Source organism: Mustela nigripes, chromosome 2, assembly GCF_022355385.1.
Source record: "Mustela nigripes isolate SB6536 chromosome 2, MUSNIG.SB6536, whole genome shotgun sequence".
Classification (NCBI taxonomy): Eukaryota; Metazoa; Chordata; class Mammalia; order Carnivora; family Mustelidae; genus Mustela; species Mustela nigripes.
The window spans coordinates 158,995,975-159,012,944 of record NC_081558.1 but is presented as its reverse complement, the minus strand read 5'-3'; the positions used below and the strand labels follow the sequence as shown (position 1 = coordinate 159,012,944).

At 39.9% G+C, this 16,970-nt stretch overlaps 1 protein-coding gene across 3 annotated transcripts in view; it reads right to left on the bottom strand.

The window, feature by feature from the left end:
• The window catches only part of CCDC191 (coiled-coil domain containing 191), a 90,928-nt gene extending 73,967 nt beyond the window's left edge, over positions 1-16,961 (bottom strand). The window contains exons 1-4 of one of the 3 annotated variants that reach the window (XM_059391938.1): positions 16,767-16,961; positions 14,395-14,433; positions 6,738-6,879; positions 2,587-2,730 (exon numbers count right to left, since the gene is read on the bottom strand). In XM_059391938.1, the coding sequence (XP_059247921.1) occupies positions 2,587-2,730; positions 6,738-6,879; positions 14,395-14,433; positions 16,767-16,856 (415 nt within the window). In that variant the 5' untranslated portion in view covers positions 16,857-16,961. The remainder of the gene's footprint in view (positions 1-2,586; positions 2,731-6,737; positions 6,880-14,394; positions 14,434-16,766) is intronic. The other 2 variants (XM_059391935.1, XM_059391937.1) reach the window with 2 other exon arrangements.
• Between the last annotated feature and the right edge of the window lie 9 nt (positions 16,962-16,970).

Genomic DNA, 16,970 nt, shown 5'->3' with positions numbered 1-16,970 from the left:
TAAGTTTTTGTATGAACATATGCTTTCCCTTCTCTTGGAAAAATGCCTAGGAGTGGAATGGCTGGATCACAGAAGTATCTGTTAAACTTTTTAAAAAACTGTCAAACAGTTCTCCAAAGTGGTTACAAAATTTTATATTCTCACCAGCAGTACTGGTGTGCTCCAGTTCCTCTATCCTCACCAATACTTAGTATGGTCAGTCTTTGGATATAAGCCATTTTGATAGGTATGTAATGGTTACTCAGGGTAGTTCTAATCTGCATTTTCTCAGTGACTAATGATATGAACATCTTCCTCACTGATGTTCTGTTTAGTTCCATGCATTACTGAAAATGGGGTATGAGGTCTCCAAATAATTTGGAGACTTGTGCAATATCTACTTCTCCCTTTGACTTTCTCAGTTTTTGCTTCATGTGTTTTGGGGCTCTTTTTCTTTCCTTTTTAGCATTTTATTTGAGAGAGAGAGAACATGAATGGGGAGAGCAGAGGGAGAGGAAGAAGCAGCCTTTCCATTTAGCAGGGAGCCCGATATAGGGCTCGATCCCAGGACCCTGAAATCATGACCTGAACTGAAGGTAGATGCTTAGCCAACGGAGCCATCCAGGCACCCCTATTTTGGAACTCTTTTATTAGGTGTATGTATGTTTATACTTATGTTTTCTTGATGGCTGACCTTATTATCATTATGAAATGCCCTTCTTTGTCCCTAGTAACAATTTCTTATGGTAAAGTCTACTTTTTCTCCTGATTTTAGTAAGCTGCTCTCACTCTCTTTTGGTTACTGATTACATAGTATATCTTTTCCCATCTTTTTACTTTCAATCTATTCATGTCTTTGAATCTAAATTGTGTCTCCTGTAGATAGCATATAGTTACATATTTTAAAAATCATTCTGTCAATCTTTGTCTTTTAATTGGAATATTTAACCTGTTCACATTAAATGTAATTCATTTAGGTACGACTACATACATACCTACCTATGTATGTACAAATATAAGGTACGACTTATGTTTGTCATTTTCATATGTTTCCTATATGTCTTCTGTAAATGCCCTTTGTCAGGCTGAGGAATTGCTAGTTTGCTAAGTATTTTTTTTAATCAGGGATGGATGTTAGATTTTGCCAAGTACTTTTTCTGTGTCTATTGAGATAATCCCATGTTAATCAATATTTTTGGTAAATATCCTTTTTTTTTTTTTTTTTTTTTTTATTTGACAGAGAGAGATCACAAGTAGGCAGAGAGAGAGAGGAGGAAGCAGGCTCCCTGCTGAGCAGAGAGCCCGATGCGGGACTCGATCCCAGGACCCTGAGATCATGACCTGAGCCGAAGGCAGTGGCTTAACCCACTGAGCCACCCAGGCGCCCGGTAAATATCCTTTTTTAATGGCTACAGAATAGGAATGTTTTAATCTACAAAAAAAAAAAAAAAGGGAAAACAGAACAAAAAATTCTACAAGCATAAGAGTGAGGCCTGGTATGATACTAAATGATAATTGCCTATCTAAATAAATACAACTAGATCTATTAGCATCATATGAAAGAACTAATAGTTTCACTATAGTCCACACAGTTTCAGAATAAATATGAAGTATGGAAATGCCTCACTTTCATAATGATATTAATAAATTAGAAAACATCCAAAAGGTGGCAACCAGCATAATAAGATTTAGAAATGCTGTGATATGAAGAACTGTTTTGAGAACTGGTATATTTAAGCTAGAAACACTGAAGTATAGGAGAGATCAGACATGATTATATTACAAACAAACAAAGAAAAACAACAATACTTCTCTTGGGAGAGGGAACATGGTATTATTTTCTCTTACACTGAAGAGCTACAAATGTCAAACTCCTACTTCTCCCAAGAGAAAATATATTGAGGATTAGAGCCCGACAATAGCTCCTCTATCCTGGGAGATGTGCCAGCAGAAATTATATCACCCATGTGTGAGGGATACTAAGGAATGATCTCTATCTGAGGGCGTGAAAAGGGGAGATCAGACCAGGTGATCTTGAAGGATTCCTCTAACTTTAAGAGCTCATGATTTTGTGGTTGCTGGGCTGGGAATATTGTAGGTTTTGTAGAGTCCTAAACAAGGGGAATACTGCCAGGTGAGTTTACCAAGCATGTGTGTGAGTCACACATGAGGAGCTGCCACCACCATTGCCGGGCGTACCTTTATGCTGAGGGAAAAAAATGCCAAATTCTGAGTACACTCAATGAACCCTTACTCGCTAGTTGGGTGTATAAGCAGTAAACTCTTTTATAAATGTAAAATGTTTAAATGTAGCCACATCAAAATAAAGAGTCATCCAGCAATATATGGGAAGAGACAGTCAAAGAGCACTAATTGCTATTATAGTCATAAGAGAATTACAAATAGAATATTTTATTTAAAAAACACCATGAATGTACTGAGGATATAGGTAAATAATTTAAATTGAACCAAGAAAAATTAAAGCCATTTATAAAACTAAGCAAACCACAGCAAATAATATTTCATTCATTATTTAAAACAATTAAAAAGACTTCTTCGATACATTCATTAGATGTTAAAGCTTAGAACAATCAAAAAAGTTCTTACCATCAAACTTGTCATATTTCAAATGATCACTGGCTTCTGGCATAGGAAGGGTATTTAACCCAGTGTCTTCAGCATCCTCTTCACCATCACTTGCTAGTTCTTGCTTAAGTTTGGTGTCTAACCACTCACTGACTAGTTCCTGAGCTATCAACAAAACAAAAAAATTTTTAATATTACTATTACTTCAGAGACTTTCTTCTTTCACTGTTTTCATTCACTCAGTAAATACTGAGTATCTATCTTGTGTCAGGTACTGTGTTAGATGCTAAGAAAAGAGCAACAAACAAAAAAGGACAAATAAAACTTATCACCAACAAAGTTTACATTTTAACTGGAGAAAAGAGACAATAAATAAGTAAATCAGAAAAACAGAGCTGGCAAGTGAGAAACAGTACGTAAAGAAACGGAAGGTAAGTATTGACAGTTTGAAACTGGGGACTCAAAGAAGGCCTTTTTGAGAAGATATTTGGGCAAAAAAGGGAAGAAAGTGAGGAAGTGAGCCATATGGATATGTGAGGAAATCTTATTCCATGCAGAGGGAAAGCAGTTGCAAAGGCCCTAAGGAAGAGAATGTCCAGAGTGTTGGAGTAGTAGCAAAGAGGCAGTGCGGCTAGAAAGGAGTGAGTGAAGGGGAATAATAGGAGATAAAGGAAAGAGATAATGTGGGGATCAGATTTTGAGCAGTGGTTCTAGATCATGGATGATCTTGTCCCCCCGGTGGACATTTGGCAACATCTGGAGCCATTTTTAGTTACTGTAACAGGGATAAGTGATACTAGCATCTGGTAGGCAGAGGCCAGATTTGCTGTTAAACATCAGCAATGTTTGGTGTCAGTATTTACTGAGTGGTTAGACACCAAAGTTTGGGGCCCTCACCCCAAAGATAATTATCTAATTATCTGTTGTATCATCCACAGTGCTGAGGTTGAAAATCCCTTACACAGAAGCAGGGGACACCAGTTGGGAGATAAATGCAATAATCCAGGAAAGAAGTGATAGTAGCCTGGGCCTGGACAGGAAGTAATAAAAATGGTCCAATTTTAGAAAGTATTGCTTTGAGGTGGAACTGACAGGATTTGCTGATGTAGTGGATATGGGAATGAGAGAAAGAAATCTACAGGGTTTCTGGCTGAAGCAACTGCAAAAATGGAGATGCCATTTACTGAGACAGGGAAGGCGAGGGACAAGCAGGTTTAAAAGGAACACCAGGAATTCAGTTTTAGGTTAGTTCAGTTTGAAATGCTTAGGAGACATACACATAATAATGTCAAACAGGTATTGGCTATACCACTCTGGATTTCTGGGGAGAGGTCTAAGCTGAAGAAATAAATGTGGGTGTCGTCAGCATATGGATAGAATTGAAAGCCGCAGAAGTGGATGAGAGCACCAAAAGAGGAAGATGGATAGAGAACTGGTTCCAGGAATAAGCCCTGAAGAACTCCGGTATTTAGGGGTTGAAGAGATAAGGCAGAACCAAAAAAGCAGACTAGGAAGGAGAGGCCATTGAGGTAGGAGGAAAACCAAATAATGAAAGCCAAATCAAATAATGGAAGCCAACTTCTATTTGAATTTTTTTCTTAGTAATATTCAGAAATCTTCAATATATAGGTATGAGAGACAATGTCTACTTTAGCAATACCTTCATCACTATCATCATTATCAAACAGCTCTATGAGTAGGACATAGGGGTTTCAAAGAAAAGTATGTATTTCAGCACTATCTTCATCACCGTTACCATGATCACATAGTGCTGAGGGAATGGAATGTTTCTTACATTAAATGAGGCCAAAGGCGGGGCGCCTGGGTGGCTCAGTCTTAAGCATCTGCCTTCGGCTTAGGTCATGATCCCTGTGTCCTGGGATTGAGCCCTGCATGGGGTTCCCTGCTCAGTGAGGAGCTTACTTCTCCCTCTCCCACTCCCCTTGCTTGTGTTCCCTCTCTCACTGCCTCTCTGTCAAATAAATAAATCTTAAAAAAAAAAAAGGCATTTTAAACAGGAATACAGGACATATAAAATAGAAAACAATGAATCAAGACAGTAGAAACCATGTAAAAAGTATACTAGCAATTTTATTGGCTTTCAGAGGAAGGTAAAGAAAGGGAACAGATATTTTTTTTTAAAGATTTTATTTATTTATTTATTTATTTGAGAGAAAGAGAGAGAGAAAGAGAGGGGGAAGGTCAGAGGGAGAAGCAGACTCCCTGTGGAGCTAGAAGCCCTATGTGGGACTTGATCCTGGGACCTCAGGATCATGACCTGAGCCAAAGGCAGTTGCTTAACCAACTGAGCCATCCAGGCGGCCCAAGGGAACAGATATTTACTGAGTAACCCTGTGTACAATAATTCAGACATTTAGATGTATAATAATTTATATGTGAATAAGTCAGATTTACTAAATGCCATTCATTAGTAAATAGGAGTTTGCTATGCAGTCCCTCAAAAGAACAAAGAACGGGAACTGCCCTCCCTTGGAGGGTTCAACTGCAGGAACATCTCCTTTTGGATCAGAGGCTCTAAGGCTACATTAAAGCAGAGTTTCTCAAACTATGTTCCTCAGAACATTGGTTCTTATTGAATATTAATAGATGATTTATGAGAGGAGAAAAAAGGATATTAGCCTTTGAAAACCATGTTCTCTTCATATACTAGCACTTTCCAATGTGTAGCACTAATTCCTCAGGATAGGAATATGGATTTCAGGATAAAAAGAGTTTCAAAGTATAGGAAGCTTGGGAATTGGGGTAACTAAACATTTTTTAGACAGCATGACTTCTCAGAAACTCTAAGAGGCTAAAGTATATTATGTATTCCCACCAGTGGGTTGGGAGACGGTGTGCAAGGTGTAGCCTTGCCAATTTCAGAACCTTTTCCCATCTCCAGTTCTAGCAACCACCCAAGACCAAGGGCCTTTATTGCTTACCCAGACCCCTATACCAGCCTCTCACTGAACTCGCTCTTCCCTCCTTTTCTCCCCTATAATTCACTTTTGTATATTTAAAATATTGATCTGCTTAAAACCCTTGAATGATGTCCCATCATACTCAGAATAAAATCTAAATTCTCTTACCAGGCTTATCGGCCATGTTAACAGGTATTTTGCTCACTCCTGCAAGCTCATCTCCATTGGGAAGTTCCAGCCACACTGGTTTTCCTTCAGTTCCTGAAGGACACCAAGCTTGTCTGTACTTTAACTCTCGATGCTACCTTTCCCTCTGTCTGGGATGCCCTTCCTCCATTATGGGTTAGCTGGCTCCTTCTTATTACTCAGGTCCAAACCTGAATGATTTATTACTGCCTAATAATTTTAAGTTTCCTTTGTTCTTACAGTAGAATTTGCATCCCATGAAAGCAAGGGCTTTGCCTCTTTTGTTCAAACCCTGTTCCTCCAGTGCCTAAAATAGTACTTGGCACAGGTATAATTATATATATATTTGTATATAATAGATTTTATTATAAACGTAAGTTGTTATTATATATATACTTATAAATAATTTTATATATTTTTTGAATGAAGACATGCTATGAATAAATAGAGCCATTTAATAGAATAAATTAATGGAATAAAAAGAGACAGTAATAAATTAATGGAATAAAAAGAGACAGTAAATGGAAGCTGGCTTCCAGGACATGGCCGCTCTGACTTTCCTCCTACCTCTGTGGCCTTTCCTTTCCAGTCTTTGCTAGTTCCCCTGATCTCTTCATCCCTAAATGCTGGGGTTCCCCAGAGTATCGGAAACTAAATACTAAATTACAGAAGAGTAAATGTTGGGGAGGTAGGAAGGTTAGAGAAGTTTAGACTCTCTTCATAAAGAATGAAGTGGATTTACAAACTAATGGGTCAAATGATCTCCTAAGACTAGATCAAGTGATCATGCTGCAAGAGGGACACCTATAACACTCACCAGGCAGCTATGTCGTATCAAACTGCCTCTGGATGTGGTTCCATTTTGGGAGACAAAATGGGCCTTAAATATAGCCTTACTTATAATGTTGGAGTTCACTCCAGGATAGATCGAGGTAGGAAGACACAAAACTTGAGAAAGAGAAAGAAAAGTCTCCATCCTGTACTCTGAAATGCATCATAGGTTATGCTTTAGCAAGCTGTATTCTAAAGAACTGTTAATACTGCAGCAAAAACGTATTTTCTTACCTTCTGCATAGACTTCATCATGATCCTCTATTTGCTCAGATGTTTCCAAATCTCTGATTTCGCTCCAAAGCCTTCTGGACAAATTGGAATTTGTAGCAGAAAATGCTTTTGAAACTGCAAATTCGGAGGCTTTCTCCACCTTCTTTCATATCATAGAAAAAAACTCATTTAGATGACGACAACCTTGTTAGGGCTAATGGATTTCTTTCCTACTCATGAAACTGATTTTCTACCACCAACTAAGATAACTTCCACTGTTCCATTTTTAAAGGAATCCTAAAGGCTTAAACACCCCCAAATAATTTCATTTTTTAAACATGAAATTAATTGCAATAGTTTCCCAAATTTTAACATGTATTCACAATGTTTATTTATTTATTTATTTATTTATTTATTTATTTAAAAGATTTTATTTATTTATTTGACAGACAGAGATCACAAGTAGGCAGAGAGGCAGGCAGGGAGAGAGGAGGAAGCAGGCTCCCCGCTGAGCAGAGAGACTGATGCGGGGCTCGATCCCAGGACCCTGGGATCATGACCTGAGCCGAAGGCAGAGGCTTTAACCCACTGAGCCACCCAGGCACCCCCACAATGTTTATTTTTGAACAAAAGTTATTATTTAAACTTTAGATTACTTTTGTTTAGAACATTAGTGATGGGATCCTGACACCTGGATATTTTATTTTAAATAAAAAATACAGTATTATTAGCTCCCAATGCTACTAGGATCTGCATATGAATATAAAGCAGAGGCAGAGCAGCTACACTTCCTCAAAATCCTACCCCTGGAATGAACCTCCCATCATACATTAAACAAACTATAGGCTCAATGAAATTGGGATTATTGCCATCCAGAATGGTTTGAAGCAACAGTAAAAACATGGCCCAATTAATGGGATTGGTGGAGGTGGGCAAACTGTTGGCACTTTGATTTACCTGCACAATATAAAAGAATTTCTTTTGCAATTAAATCCCCGACTTTCTCCCTCCCCACAAACTTGGTCTCCTCCACATCTGCTGTATTCCCAGGCTTCCAACCTAGGTGACAATGCCATTTTTTCAGTTCTCAGGATGAAAACCTTGGGAGTCCTTGAATCTATTCTCTCCCTCTTAGCCCAAAACCAATCTGTCAGGAAATCTGTTGACTCTATTTTCAAAATATATCCAGGATCTGACCCCTTCTTATCATCTCTACTGCTATCACCTGGTTCAAAGCACCACAATTTCCTGACAGGTTTTCTGTGATCATCTCCCACCACAGCTCAGATGGTCCCTTTGAAATGAAAGCCGTACATAACTCTGGTCAAAATCCTTTCATGTTTCCCTATTTCACTCAGAATAAAAATCAAGGTCCTTACTATGTGCTTCAAGGTCCTGCACCATGAAGCCCTTTGTAAACTCTCCAACCTTCTCCTTTGCTACATCCCATTGCTCACTTGACTTCAGCCACACCGACCTTGCGCATGCCTTCTCAAATGTGCCAAGCATGGTCAAACCTCATGGCCTTTGTTCTTACTTCCCCTCTGCTGCACTGCTTTCCCTCTTGCCACCTCATGTCTTTACCCAAATGTCACCTTCATAGTAAGGCTTTCTCGAACTATCCTACATGAAATTGTAACCACCCTCCTCACAGCTCTCTCTATTCCCCTTCTCTGTTCTTTCTCTATAGCACTTCTGACCTCATAGCATATTTTACCCTATATTGTCTCCCCTTAGTAGAATGTGAGCAGGCATGTTTGTCCTCTTCATGTGTAAAACCCCCAGTACCTATAAGGGTGCTAGGCATATAACAGGTGTCCCATAAATATCTGTTAAAACAATGAATACATGTGGGCACCTGGGTGGCTCAGTGGGTTAAGCCGCTGCCTTCGGCTCGGGTCATGATCTCAGGGTCCTGGGATTGAGTCCCGCATTGGGCTCTCTGCTCAGCGAGGAGCCTGCTTCCTCCTCTCTCTCTCTCTGCCTGCCTCTCTGCCTACTTGTGATGTCTCTCTGTCAAATAAATAAATAAAACCTTAATAAAAAAGAATACATGTAAAATTTATTTTTTTTAAAGATTTATTTATTTGAGAGCGAGCAAGCGAGTGAGCATGCGTGCACACGCAGGGGGAGAGGCAGAGAGTGAGGGAGACAAGCAGACTCCCTGCTGAGTGGCGACCCTGACACCAGCTTCAATCCTGAGATGACAACCTGAGCCAAAGTCAAGAGTTGGACACTCAACCAACTGAACCACTCATGTGCCCCTAAAATGTATTTTAAAAAGCTGTACTTGGGGCACCTGGGTGGCTCAGAGGGTTAAGCCTCTGTCTTCGGCTCGGGTCATGAACTCAGGGTCCTGGGATCAAGCCCCACATCAGGCTCTCTGCTCGGCGGGGAGCCTGCTTCCCTTCCTCTCTCTCTGCCTGCCTCTCTGCCTAATTGTGATCTCTCTCTCTGTCCAATAAATAAATAAAATCTTTAAAAAAAAAAAAAGCTGTACTTACCCACAGTTTATATTCCTGCCTATTTTGAAAAATATTTTTCCTCCTGCCCTTCATGGAAAGACTGGTAGAACCTCTGGCAAAACTTGCCAGGGACTTTACCTTTTAAATTCTCAAGGGTTTCATGTATTAAGTTTGAATTAGAAACAGAGGAATAAAGTTGAAAAGCTAAGGGTAATTTGAAAAAGATGTAGAAAACAGAACACACAGGAAAAGATATGAATCAGAAGAAAACATGATCTAATCAGGGTTAGAATAAAGAAAGTATCATTCATTCTTTATGAGTCACTCTGGAGAGATCTGTCTCCCACATTATTTCTTGGCCTCTGATGTGCCCAAATTTATGATGGTTGATATGGCACTTATTGGATGGTCACAATATGCTTGGCACATAGTCCTTTCCTTTAAGTTTTAAAATTCTAAGACAGCAAGATGAATTTCATATATATCATGTATGTATATAACATTTTAAATGTATATAACATTTTAAATGTATATAACATTTTAAAATGTTGGTATAATCTGAATAAATCTAATATAAAATGTTGCCAAATTCAACGTAGAAAGAATGTGACAACACATCTTGGGTAGTTCTTTTTGGGCTTTTGCATATTGTAAAAGCAGTGTCATAGCTAAAAATAAAGAAATGGTTTCTAAAGGTAAATTATTGTGATTTATTACTAGTTTGTACTGAGAGTTGACCTCTCCCTCTGCAGTTTTTTGTCCAATAACAACGGTGTAATGTATCTCCCTTCTACTTTTTATTGCTTCAGCCTACATTATAAACAAAGAACCACTAGGGAAAAAAAAAGATCAACTTTCAGTTTTTAAACTAACATTTACAAACAAAAAATGAACAGCAAAAACAGGATTATAGATTTTGTTCCTTAGGCTATGAATGAAAGAAAGAACTCTGTATGAGAGATCATCTCACCTGAACTGGAATTGGTATAGATTTTTAACAAAGGAGGTAAAGACAGCTTGGACACAGGGGCAGACTGATTTTGGTAATAAAGAAGGACATGGGCTGGTACTTACAAGGAAGGGTTGTTTGCTTGACTCTCACAAAGCAAGTGTTTGGAATATCACTTAAAATGAAAATTTTGGTAAAAAAAAAAACCCAACTAGATGATATTGGGGATTAGAAATAGTCTCTGGGGACGCCTGGGTGGTTCAGTGGGTTGAGGCCTCTGCCTTCAGCTCGGGTCATGATCTCAGGGTCCTGGGATCAAGCCCCACATGGGGCTCTCTGCTCAGCGGGTAGCCTGCTTCCCCTTCTCTCTGCCTGCCTCTCTGCCTACTTGTAATCTCTGTCTGTAAAATAAAAAAAATAAAAATAAACATAAAATAAGAGATAGTCTCTGTATTTCCTTGTTTAAAATATTACATCCTTACCACTTCATTCAAAATAAATATGTGAGAGACAGAAGAGGTCTATCTTAAATTATATTTCAATAACACAAAGTATCAATTTAACAGCTTACTATTTAAGCAAGTTGATTGAAGGACTGAAGGCTAGCCCTGTTCTCACTACCTTAGTGGACATTGAGGGGAAAGCAAAACTAAAAGTGACTATCAAAGAGTTCACCTTTATCTAACTACCACTCACCTACTATCTACTATTTATTGCGTCGTGTGCCACATGTGCAAGACACAACTCAAGAATCACTCTAAAGGAACACAAAGTGATTAGAAGAGTTTCTAATCAAATGTTTCTTACTCAGTAACTGTGTTACATGTAAATATATAATTTATAAAAAAACTATCTTAAGTTACTCCCATGATCTTATAAATACTCAGTAAGAGCTCCTTACATCCCATGACACACATCAATCCCAATGTCCACTCAACAGCAGGAACAGCAACTATAATGCACTCTTTCATTTCCTCAAGGCTGGGAGGTACAAGCACAACTTTCTCAATATGCCTTCAAGTGTAAACTGCATGTTTATAAATAATAGTTTGGGGAGTAATATATTTTTCAGAGTGTCCAATTTTTTAAAAAATCACTCTGTATACAAGCAAATGCTGAATGCAGTCTCTGTTGTGTATGAATGCCAATACAATTCCCAGGGAAAAAGTATTAGAAGATGGGATTAGGTGGTTGAGGTGGGTCAGGGGAAGTTGTTCACTGAGAGGGGCACCTCAAGCTGAATTTTAAGGGAAAGATCTAGAATGGCCCTCCCAGAAAGGAATAGTATCCCATTCTTGGAGGATCAGTGTGAGTCAAACTAAACGGAAGACAGAAGGGGAAGGAGATTGGCCTGACAAAAGTCACATAGAGTATCAGCAAAGGTGTTGTTACAGGTTGATTTATATTACAGCTAGATTGACAGAGGGCCTTAAATGCCCATCTAGAATTTAAAGTTTTATCGGGTAGCATACAGAATCCCTGAAAGTTAAGAATAGAGAATCAATGAAAATGTTTAAAAAGCTTAATTATCAAGGTAACAGAATCTACAGGAGTAAAGAGACGAGTCAGTCAATCAAATCAGGATGAGGATAAATTGTAAGTTATAGTGAATTGCTGCATTTTCGGTGAGCTGCCCCGGAACGCAAAGTTCTACTCAAGGTCTGCCTGATTCTAAGCGACTTCAGCGTCCCTCTGGAAGACTTACCAACATTTCAGCCTCAAAGTTTGCTTGACTCCTGTATTCTAATGGCCTTTCCCGCAATCGTACTTCCACAACCCACTGACGTGGTCCTGAACCACATGACATAGAATCTTCCATTGTTCAACCCCAAAGCTGATAACCCCTCCCCAACATCAGCCTCCTGCCCATCTACCTCTTTTGCTTCCCTTCCTCTGCTACATTGGTGTTGTACCTAACCACAACCTTCATCAAATTAGGTCTCCTCCTCCTTTAAAGGGCCCTTTAAAGGGCCCCCTCCTTCCTACTCTGCCTGGATATTCAGCTACTCTCTTACATAAGCCTCAGATCTCTTGCATCTTTGCTTCTGCAGTGAAAACTCTCAAGCCTGGATCAATCTGCTCTACCAATTTTTGGTACCACATAAGATTTTGGTTACTTGATTCAGCCAAGTCCCCAGGGCTGCCCCAGTGATCTCTTCTGTTCAAAGAAAGCCCTTTCTTGACCTTCACCATGCTCCATACCCTTTCCATATTCTCTTCCTTTTTCCATGGAACAAGGTCTAAGCTGACTTTGAGAGGGTGGTACACTCAAGGGGATTTGGAAGTCTTAGGTCCAGAAGTCCTAACTGTTCAGGATACCCCCAGAGCTGGGTTACATTAGGGAACAAAATCATTAAAGAAGACAGGAGTGAACAGAAAAGTAGTAAGAGAAGCATGAGAAAACAGGGTCATAAAAAGATAATGGAGGAGATTTCTATAATTTAAAAAAGTGACAACTGTATCAAAGGAACCTTACAAAGTTTGAGGATGAAGAAGAGAACAGTGGATTTGATCAGGAAGTCATTTATGACAACTGCTTCTGAGGAGTGGTGAGAAACAGAAACAGGAGGAGGAAAATTACTGTAGACACCAGAGGATAATAAAAATGCAAGGGAAGGAGTCTAGACTATACACTCAAAGACACTGTATAAGAAAATGATGTACCATAATCAGAATGGACTGCAGGGTCAAGTAAGGACTTACTTTTTTTTTTTTTTTTTTTGAGATGAGAGATTTGGGGGCATAATGGAGACAGAGCTACCACAGAAATTTTAGAGGAATGCTAAAAATCTAACCGGTCAAGCTGTCTGACAACTGCATAAAGTCAGAGCAGAATTTTATCCTTCTCTTTCACTTAAATCTTCCCTTCTGGAGGGGACAGTAACTAAATGTGCAGCTGAGCCCTGCGGGGGCCTGGCAATGGGACACTCAGCACAGACATGGAAACTAGGCTTTGTAGGAGGCTGGGAGTGGGCTTCCCAGAGGCTGGCCTCCATAACAGCAGATCTGTTTTACTGGTCTTCTAAGTCAGACCTTCTGCAGGAACCAGGAAGCCTTCTCTGCGCCATCTATATTAGTGTAACCCACCACATGTTCCTATTACATCCTTAATTCTCCCAAGAGTTTTAAGTAAGTTGTTTAACTCCACTGGACTATAAACTCAGGGAAGGCAGGGATTATACCTGCCCCAAGCATGGTTTTATCTTCAGTGTTCAACAGAATGGCCTAGTACTTAGAAGGACTTAATAAATACTGGCTGGATAAATAAATAGTTAATAGGGATTACATGTGGCTTAGGTTCCATCTGGAACTTATAATGCCTGTCAATTTAGATAAGTAATAGCTCTTCAAAATACGACCAGGCAGAATGGTATTTTCCCAGGAAAATGCTGCATGATTTTGAAACATATGCTGCACAAATGAACTGAGTATGGCAAGATGCCAAACTGGCACTCTGAGGCATGCACCGGAAGTAGTTTAATAGTACTTTCAACTTAAATGGTACTTGGACTCAAAAACACCTATCTCAAGCCTGGAAAAGAGCTCAGAAAGTTAACCTAACTCAATCCTCCCCTCACAGAACACTCAAACATATTCTTCATTAGTCCTAACATTAAGTGGCCATTTAGAATCCACTTGAATACTTCCACTATAGAAAATACATCTCTTTATGAGAATGCCTGCTCCATTTTTGGCTCCCTCCAGTTATGAGAAAACTCTTACAATGCATGCACGGCTTTCCTAATGCATTGGTCCCATAGATCAATGTAACTACAGTACAGTCTTTCCAATATCCGAGGAAGGCCACCACATCCTCTCTTACAGCTTCTTCTCCCCTGCTCCTTTAGTCCTCTTCATAGGATCCTCACAACATTTGAAAAAGCACGTCTAGGGGCACCTGGATGGCTTAATTGGTTAAGTGTCTGCCTTTGGCTCAGATCATGACCACAGAGTTCCAGAATCAAGATCAAGCCCCACAGCTCTTCCTCCCTCCGCCCCTCCCCCTGCTTGTGAATGCTCTCCCTCAAATAAATAAATAAAATCTTTAAAAAAAAGCATGTTTATACTCATTTTCTTGTCATTCATATTTTCAGGAGAAGCAACAGAATGATAAAGAAAAACTAAGGAATCTAAAACTAAAGCAACACAGTCCCATGAGAATAAAAATAGCAAAACATGCACAAAATGGAGATCTATCAGTACTCCTTCCCATCAGATTATGTCTGACTCTTAACTCTCTATCTTAACTGTGCAACATCCTTACCTTAATCCAGTGTTCCACATTGTCAGGCTCAAAGGCAGGCTGTAGATAACATATAGAGAATATTAATACACAGCAATAACTTTATGAATTTTGCCATTTTAATCTATCTTTCTGACTAAAGCATATGGGAATGTGTCCTTTTTCTTTCCCCAAGCCATTTCATCAGCAAGTTCAGCAAGAACACAGAATGATGGTTGGAAGAAGAAACGTGAAACCTTCTCTGGGAACTCTTCTGTTTTTATCTCCTGCCTAAGCCCACTTGGAGATTCTAATTTAATTGGTCTGGAATATGGCCAGATGTATCCTTTTTTTTTTTTCTTAAGCTCTCCAGGGGGACACCGGGGTGACTCAGTCGGTTAAAGTAGTGGACTCTTCATTTTGCCTTGGGTCATGATCTCAGGGTCCTGGGATCGAGTCCCGAGTCAGGCTCTGTGCTCAGCACACAGTGTGCTTGTCTCTCTCCCTCTGCTCCTCCTCTCGTACTCTCTAATAAATAATATCTTTTAAAAAAAAAAATAAAGCTCTCCAAGAGCCAAAATAGAGGAATGCTAGATATATTCCTTATAAAAAACTAAATAAGCACTGATTAATGAACCAGATTATTCAAAAGTCATGGAAGCAAATCTGCTTGGAGAAGGGTATGCCCCCTTCCTCATGTCCCTCTTTTCAAGAATAACCTGTAGCAAGGGGCTTTCATATCTTACCTACAGCAGGACTGTTGTTTGTTCCAATATGACTAGGGGTGGGGGTGGCGGTGGGAGGATGTGATTGGGGATAATCACTCTTCTGTCTTATAAAGCAGAAAATGAAGTAAAGATCATTTCTACCCAGGTCAGTCAGATATTAATCTAAAATTAGAAATCAGACCAGTAGGACACCTCCTTTCTTAACTCTCTGTAACTCTCAGAAGCTCGTAGAATTCCCTATAACAGTCACTTAGCAAATAGAGGTATGTGCTTTGCTAATAATTCAGGGGGTCTTTAAATAAAGAAGGGAATATCTAAACTAGCATACTGTCACATGGAGGAAGGAAAGGTGTAATACTCTTTCACTTACATAACACTTCACCTCCAAAGTACCTTAAGATAATTAATTAATGCAGCTGTACTGCTGAATAATTTTGTCTCTGCAACAAAGAAAGAGCTGATCCTATTAAAACACAACTGAACTTCAAGAAGCTCTTGTGCTTTTTCCTTTTCATTCTCTAGGCAGTAACAAGGAGTACTAGCAGCAAAATCCTTCCTTTTGGAGTCAAGAAACTGTCCCAAATTTTACCTTTCATCATCAAGTCTATACCCATGACCTATTTGGGATCCAATCTCTTGTGGAACTAGCACATTACAACAGGAGCAGACTCTGTTTCCAACTCTCTCTAGTGTTCCTATCTAACCCTCTGGTATCTGGAGCAAGATATTCACCAAGTGGAATATGTCCAGGACATTATTTAGCAGATATATTTAGAACAAACTGCAAGCACGATTGTCTAGAGCCCTAAGAATGCCACATCTCTACAGAATTTTTTTTTTAAAGAAAGTGTAACTTCAGGGTGAAAACAGCTGGTGAAACTGCTCTGGAGCTGGAAGCTGAGAAGCCACTCCATTTTGGTACTCTCACTTACATTTCAAGCATTTATTTTTGTGGCTGTTAAAAAGGTAGTCTGTGGAAAGCGCACACCGTGTGACTATGACTTTGCACATGGCATTTATGTATGTTTCGAGTTTAAAATAGGGTTACCAGTTTTCCATGTCTTTGGATGCTAAGGCATCAAAGGAGGTAACAGATATAAAAAGGAAATGTTGGTTGAATTAAAAAAAAAATTCAATTGAATCAAGTACTGGTATGTCTAATAACCACTTGCATTCCTGAGTTCGTTTTGATACTTTAAGAAAAATTAGAAGGGAGGAATATGAGGTAGAGGACTTAACATGAAGATCTGCCCTCTCCAATAACGATCCAAAATTTGGAAAGAAGAGAAGGAAGGAAAAAAAGTTTGGAAAGGGAGGGAGGGAGGATGGAAGGAAGGAAGGAAGGAAGAAATGCGCAGGAACGTCCCTAAAATTGTGGAGGTGGGAATGCGTGGCGAGGGAGTTCAAGAATTCTCTTCACCAGGATGGGCACTAGCCGACCTCTCCTGTTTAAGATGGAACTAGTTCTTTCACGATGCTGCCCACCAAAGTAGCAAGGTATCCAGACCCCAAAGTTCATAGGCCCCCTTCGCCAGGGCAATGCTGTCTCCAGGGTCATCTAGGCAAGGGGGAGACGAGTAAGGATGCCCCTGGGGGAAGAGGGAGGTAGCGCAGCCCAGCCGGCAGGCCTCGGGGCCGGTCCCCGCCCTCCCTCCTCCCCCAGAGCTCCCGTTTGGGATGGATCACCTTGGGACTCGGCTTCCTTGCAAACTGTTTCCAGCGATTCGGCCCCGTCCTCTTCCTTGAAGAGGACCCTTCCTGGGGGGCCAGCAGCATTTTACAGGCTCAGGCCCCGACCACCGCAAAACTGGAACGACCGCTCAGTTGCCGGGCTGCTTCCGCGTTGTCCTGGGAGTTGTAGTTCCTCCGGCCGCAAGGAAGGCAGATATG